The sequence below is a fragment of the Acanthisitta chloris genome, unplaced genomic scaffold (assembly GCF_000695815.1).
Source record: "Acanthisitta chloris isolate BGI_N310 unplaced genomic scaffold, ASM69581v1 scaffold8348, whole genome shotgun sequence".
NCBI classification, from domain to species: domain Eukaryota; kingdom Metazoa; phylum Chordata; class Aves; order Passeriformes; family Acanthisittidae; genus Acanthisitta; species Acanthisitta chloris.
In genome coordinates, this window is record NW_008686483.1 from 27675 (window position 1) to 35128 (window position 7454).

The 7454-nt window shown below is 47.3% G+C and overlaps 1 protein-coding gene across 1 annotated transcript in view; it reads left to right on the forward strand.

Annotated features, from left to right (window-relative positions):
- The window catches only part of LOC103807425 (dystrobrevin beta), a gene marked incomplete at its 3' end in the record, with an annotated part of 21141 nt that extends 14017 nt beyond the window's left edge, over nt 1-7124 (forward strand). Inside the window, exons 5-7 of the mRNA XM_009080151.1 lie at nt 1497-1651; nt 4641-4746; nt 6958-7124. Coding sequence (XP_009078399.1) covers nt 1497-1651; nt 4641-4746; nt 6958-7124 — 428 coding nt within the window. The remainder of the gene's footprint in view (nt 1-1496; nt 1652-4640; nt 4747-6957) is intronic.
- Between the last annotated feature and the right edge of the window lie 330 nt (nt 7125-7454).

Here is a 7454-nt window from a genome sequence, read left to right on the forward strand (position 1 = left end):
CCCACTTTAAATACAGGTGGTGTTGTGTCCCTGTGGTGTTCCACCTGTCCCACCCTGACAGGCTCTTTACAGAGCTTCTGTTCTTGTGCAGGGGCAGTCCTGGAGGGACTCTGCTTCAGCACGGATTAGGACTCTGGAGGTTTGGCTCTCCAATTAGTTCTTGTTGTTCCCATACTTGTCCTTTGTGTGCCTTGTCATCCCACATTCAATTTTCAGGTTAAATCTGATTTTTATGGCTTATTTTTCTTAAATACAGAAATACACCATTCACACCAACCCCTATTTAGATTTTTTCCTTTTTTTTCTTTCCCCTCATTATTCCTAATATGTTTTATAAGATTATTCAATGAGAGCTTCAGACCTTCACTTCAAGCTGCTCTGTTCAACCAGGGATACAAATTCCAGGTAGCTTAATCCTCCTTAAGAAAACATTATGGGCTTCATCCTGAGCTTATTCCTTCAGGGTATTGGAATAATTCATAGAGTCATGAAATGGTTTGTGTGGAACCTTTAAGCTTGTCTAGTCCCATCACTGCCATGGGCAGGGACACCTCCCACCAGCCCAGGTTGCCCCAAGCCCCATCCAACCTGGCCTGGAACACTTCCAGAGATGGAGCAGCCACAGCTGCTCTGGGCAACCTGTGCCAGTGCCTCACCACCCTCACAGAGGACAATTCCTTCCCAATATCCCATCTCTCCCCACCCTCTGGCAATGGGAAGCCATTACATGATGTATCAGCTTCTCATTTTGCAGGACATGTTTCCATGAAAGCCCCAAGCCAACAACCACCTTCTGCTCTCTCCAGCTCCCTGACAGGAGGTACAGCCAGGTGGAGTCAGGCTCTGCTCCCAGGGAACAAGGGACAGGACAAGGGCAAACAGCCTCAAGCTGTGCCAGGGGAGGTTCAGATTGGCCATCAGGAGGAATTTCTCCATGGAAAGGACTGTCAGGCATTGGAAGGGGCTGTCCCTGGAATGACTGGTCATAGCACTCAGTGCTCTGGTCTAGCTGACAAGGTGGTGATGGGTCACAGGTTGGACTTGATGGTCTTAGATGACTTTTCCAACCTCAGTGATTCTGGGATTCTGTCATGTTGTGTTCCTTCCATTCCCTGTGCCATTGACCTGTCCCACACCAGGAGTTCTGCCTGTTCTGACTTTATCACTCTTATAACTGTTTTAATTCTAGGAGACAACTCAGAGGCTTTTTGATAGTTTTAGTTTGAGTGTGTGATGTTGTGTAACGTCCTGGATTCTGCTCCCTTGCTGTCCCAGTTAATGCACTTTCAGGATATTTCCTCTAGGCTGGATGAGATAGGATGGAGGAACTCGGAAGACTTCTGACATGGCATGTTGGAATACATTAATTCATAAATTTTATTTTAGGAGCAAGTTATGTTCTGAATAAAACCAAAAGAAACATCTCAGGGTTTAAATAGATTGAAATATTACTTATTCCTGTATTTACTGTAGGGTTTTATTATATTTTCTTACAGATATTTTCTCTCAGATATCAGATTCCAACGGACTAATGATATTTACCAAGTTTGATCAGTTTTTGAAAGAAGTCCTGAAGCTCCCAACAGCCGTGTTCGAGGGCCCATCCTTCGGCTACACGGAGCACTCCGTACGCACCTGCTTCCCTCAACAGGTGAGACTTCCCACACCTGGCTCTGGAATTCCTTCTTCACACAGCTCTGCCTTCTCAAGCACATGGCTGGGGGGGTGGTGGTTTGGAGGGGTTGGAGGGAAGGAGTCGCTGATGTCTCCAAAGCAGATTTAAGACTCTAAACCAGGGAAATACAGGATTTTCCATTATTCCACTATCCTCTTTGAAGGGATACCCCAGTTCCCCATCAGAGCAGCAGCGATGGCCTAGTTCTTTTCCAAACCATGAAACATAAACTTTTACTATTTCCCCTTGATTTTTTAAAGCTTTTTTGCTGTGTTAAGACAATTAGTTTCGACAAGTCACTTCCTCATTGGCCTGGTCTGCACAAAGTAAACGTGTTCTGCACACAAAGTTTATTTTTAAATTGATTTCAGTTGTAACTTAATTGTCCCGATGATTTATTTCTTATTTGAGAGAATGTAAATAGTATAATTAATCTTGAAATCAACTCTAAACATGAACTTAGATGATCTTAAGTCTAAAATGAAATGTTTAGACTCTGGGCATGATTATGTCCCAGATGAAATATTTCTGCAGTATTTAGATTTAAAATGTATAGTCATTAAATATAAGATCATTAGCAATTAGTGTATTTGGAACACAACACAGTAGGAAGTAGCTTTGATTTCAGAAGTGATGAGGCTCCACATCATGTGTGAGATACTGAGGGAGGAGTTTATTTGGACTAATGTGTGATTAATAGTTTTTTCTGTTTCCACACTGGCTGGGAATGGAGCTGGGGAAGGGGCTGGAGCAGCAGGAGCAGCTGAGGGAGCTGTGGGGGCTCAGCCTGGAGAAAAAGAGGCTCAGGAGAACCTTCTGCTCTCTGCAACTCCTGACAGGAGGTGCAGCCAGGTGGGGTCAGGCTCTGCTCCCAGGGAACAAGGGACAGGATGAGAGAGAACAGCTTCAAGTTGCAGCAGGGGAGGTTCAGGATGGAATGGATATTGAATTCCTCCTGGAAAGGGCTGTCCAGCCCTGGCTCAGCTGCCCGGGGCAGGGCTGGATTCCCCATCCCTGGAGGGATTTAACATCCCTGTGGATGTGGCACTTGGGACATGGTTAGTGGTGGCCTTGGCAGTGCTGGGAGATGGTTAGACTTGATGATCTTGGAGGTCTTTTCCAGCCGCAACAAATCCACGATTGCTCATGCTCTGCCCACGCACACGTCAGCACTCTGACCTGGGTTCCAGGGGGCAGGGCTGGATTCCCCATCCCTGGAGGGATTTAACATCCCTGTGGATGTGGCACTTGGGACATGGTTAGTGGTGGCCTTGGCAGTGCTGGGAGATGGTTAGACTTGATGATCTTGGAGGTCTTTTCCAGCCGCAACAAATCCACGATTGCTCATGCTCTGCCCACGCACACGTCAGCACTCTGACCTGGGTTCCAGCAACAGCAAAGCTCATTCTTCACACTGATTCACTTTAAAATTCCTTTGCTCTAATTTTATTCAGTAAAACAAAATCCCTGGTGCATGTCCAGCTTTGCAGAGAGGCATAATGGCTTTTAATTAATCCTGGTGCATGTTGTGCCCTAAGACAGCTCCTTATTTATTTGAAAATACTGAAACAAGCAGGTCCTGGGAAGCAGATGGATGATCTCTCTCAGACTGAATTCCCCTTTTTTATGCCTCCCAGAACTGAAAGTGAACTTTCCAGAGGTACTCGTGTGATGTTCAACTTGGACAGGCTTTCATCTGGCTGAAATTCTCTCCACATGGCACTGGTGCAGCTCTGAGGGTTCAGAGTTTGGCATTTACCCCAGGGACGTGTAAGCCACATCTGTACCCGTTAGCTGAACAGTGCCCTGAGCTGTTCCTGGTCCTGAGCCCAGCTGGAATGCTCTAACCACATCCCTGCCATTAACCTCTCTTAATCCCTCAAGCAGGGTGGTTACAGGGACGCAGATTATTAAAGATGAATCCTCACTGATGCTAACACCTCGATGCTGGAATCATGTGGGAGAGTGAGTGGTTAAACCAGGTTTAATAACACAACAGCACATGTGTTGGAGTTTAGTGCCAGGAACATTCCCTGGTGTTACTTAGATTCCCAAGAGACAAACCTTTCCCAGCCAGTTGTGGGTCCTGGCTGCCCACAGAGATCCTGGGAGCCTCTTCCTTCAGGTGCTAAAGGTGAATCGTGTGCTGCTGGGTGAGTGCTGAGAGGGTAGGTGGACACAGTGTCTGACATGCCACAGCTCTGCTACATTTCTTGGACACAGATGGTGTAATTCAAACTTGTTGCCCATGGAAAATGGAGTTTATTGGGGTGTTTTTGGCACAGCTGCATTCTTTGGGACAGCTTCTAGAGCTTCCAGTAATAATTTACTGTTCTGGGTCAAGTGGGGCCTTCTGCAGATGTGAGATATCATGTGATTCTTCTCTGAAGGCTTTGGGTCACTTGGCTACAGCCCATGTGTTTGTCAGAGATCTTGTATTCCCATGGTATGGACCTGTTGTAGCAAGTCCAGAGGAGGCTGAAGCAGCTCTGCTGTGAGGAAAAGCTGAGAGAGCTGGGATTGTTCAGCCTAAAGAAGAGAAGGCTCTGGGGAGACCTAATTGTGGCCTTTCAGTACCTGAAGTTGCTGACAAGGAAGACAGGAAGGGACTTTGGACAAGGGCCTGGAGGGACAGAAGGAGGAGGAATGGCTTCCCACTGCCAGAGGGCAGGGAGAGAAGGGAAGGCACTGACTGCTCCATCCCTGGTAGTGTTCCAGTCCAGGTTGGACAGAGCTTGGAGCAACCTGGACTGGTGGAAGGTGTCCCTGCCCATGACAGGGGGTGGGACTGGATGAGCTCAAAGGTCCCTTTCAACCCAAACCAGTGTGAGATTCCATGAGTCTATGCCAGTATTTGAAATATTCCTGATAGGCACAAGTTGTGTCATAGAGACATCTTAAGGCTGAAGTATGTTTGGTTGTATAAAATTGAGATTTTCTATCTAATCAAGTTTTTCCCTTGCAGAAGAAGATCATGCTGAACATGTTTTTAGACACGTTGATGGCTGATCCACCTCCTCAGTGCCTTGTGTGGCTGCCTCTCATGCACAGACTTGCCCATGTTGAAAATGGTAAATAGAGTATTTTCCTTTTGGAGACACCTGGTCAGAACAGGGTTTCTCTTCACATGTGGGTGTTCTGTCCTTGCTCACATAACAAGCACTTCATGCTTTCAACTGTCCTGGTCCTGGAGCATTCCTTCCCAGGCTGTGGTTGGCTTTCCCACCTGGAGTGCTGCACACAGTTCTGTTGTCCCCAACATAAGAAGGACATGGAACTGTTGGAGCAAGTCCAGAGGAGGACACGAAGCTCATAAGAGGCCTGGAGCACCTTCCCTGTGAGGACAGACTGAGAGAGTTGGGGCTGTTCAGCCTGGAGAATAAAAGGTTGTGTGGGGTCCTCATAGCACCTTTCAGGATCTGAAGAGGCTCTTGGGAAGCTGGAGAGGGACTCTTGGTTAGAAATTGCAGTGATAGGACAAGGAACAATGGGGATAAATTGAAAGAGGGAAAGTTAGATTAGATATTAGGAAAAGGTTTTTTCCTGTGAAGGTGGTGGGACACTGGCACAGGTTGCCCAAGGAGTCTCTGGCTGTTCCAACCCTGGCAGTGTTCATTCCAGGTTGGATAAAGCCTTGAGCAACCTGGTCTGGTGGGAGGTGTCCCTGCCCAGGGCAGGGGGTTGGAACTAGATGATCTCATTCCAACCCCTTAACATACTATGATACAGCATATTATGAAGAAATCAAACAGCAAATCCCATTAAAAAAAAAAAAGCCAAAAACCACAAGCAAAACCCAAACACATACAAGACCCACAAAAAGCAAAAAAAGAACCAAATAAAACCAACCAACCACAAAACCCCACAGAACCATAAACAACCACAAACCCCTGCAGCCAACCCAACCAGTTCCCACCCCTTTGGTTTCCATCATGCTGGCAGATTCCTTGCCCCTGATGTAATTAATATTCCCTGCTCCTGGTGGTTCCAATCTCCTCTGTACCCATCAGTTTGAGACTGTGCCTTTTGCAGAACATCGAGTGCTGTCACCATTATTATTGTGCCTCGTGCTGTGTTTTATCAGAGCTTTGTTATTGCTTCCCCAAATCAGCAGATCAGTGTGTGCATTCTTTGGTTCAGGACACTGTGATGCTTGTGTCCCCTTTGATCAGCAGCAATCTCCGCTGCCTGCACAGAGCCAGGGAAGAGAAGGGACAGTTTTGGAAATATGGGGGAGAACTTCTCATGGATTCAGACTAGGAGAGCTGGAGGTGTCCAGCCTGGAGAGGAGAAGCTCCTGGGAGACCTCAGAGCCCCTTCCAGTGCCTCAAGGGGCTCCAAGAGAGCTGCAGAGGGACTTGGGACAAGGGATGGAAGGACAGGACACAGGGAATGACTTCCCACTGCCAGAGGGCAGGGAGGGATGGGATATTAGGAAGAAATCCTTGGCTGTGAGGCACTGGTTCTTTTTCCTGTCTTTCAGTTTTCACAATGCATTTGCCAAGGTGAGGTATCATCTCCTTCACCTCATTCTCACATTTATTCCAGAGATTTAAATGGGACAAGTCTGGGATTATCTGTCCATGGATAGAGGAATAGGGAAGAAGCATTTATTGATGTTTATTTTACCCCACTCCTGGTGTGACTGTGTGTGTCAGACCTAAGTGAATTCTCCAGTTCTCAAGATGTCCAGATATAGAGGGAGTCTGGGATTTTCCTCAGTGTAAGCTATGGAAGTAAATGAGGCACTCACAGGTGGGAAGCAGTGAGGGGTGAGAGGTGATTAAGGGCAGGAGCCCAATGTGGTGCTCTGGATTTGCCTCTCTGAAGAACTCTTAGATGACTCCAGGGCACAGGGATCTCCCTGGGTGCAATCCAGCCAGTGTGGTACAGGGCACAGGCATCTCCAGAGGCAAAATCCAACCAGTATGGTACAGCCTTGCTGCTTTCCTGCCCACTTGTGCTTGTTCTCAGTGCCGTTGGACCTCTCTGGGGACTTCTGGGTCTGAGAGTGTCCAAAGAGGGAGAAAACTGAGAAAGAAATATTGTCAGACCATGTCAGATAGAATTGTTATGTTATCATCAACTTAAACTAATAGTTAATATCACCAAAATTCCATGCTCTGTGCTCAAAATCTTGCCTGGAATACCAAGTGGTGAAGAACCTGGGGGTGGTTTGGAAGCTCCAGTGAAATGGGATGCTTGAGGTTTACCTAAAATTCACTTAATACTTTTTTTTCCTTTGGTTTTTTTTTTCCCCTTCCTTTCCCTCCTCCTTCAAGTCTTCCACCCCGTGGAGTGCTCCTACTGCCACTGTGAGAGCATGATGGGATTCCGGTACCGGTGCCAGCAGTGCCACAACTACCAGCTCTGTCAGAACTGCTTCTGGCGAGGCCACGCCAATGGTTCTCACAGCAACCAGCACCAGATGAAGGAACATTCCTCCTGGGTAACTCACTGGACTTGTGGGGCTGGAACAGCCACTCTGTGCTTATTTTGTCAGGTTTTAGGGGAGAACTGCATGTTGGGGCTTTCAAAGTTCTCCAGAAAGCAAAAGGGTGTGAATAGATGACATGTAGTGGATTTATTATTAATTCCTGGCTGGGCTAGACCTGGCTGATGGCCCAGGGAGTGCTGGGAATAGAGCCACATCCAGCTGGGACCGGACACCATGGTGTCCCCAGGGTTGTGTTGGGGCAGTCCTATTTGATCTCTTTATTGATGAGGTGGATGAGGGATCAAAGGCACCTCAGTCAGTTCATGGTGTCACCCAGGTGCG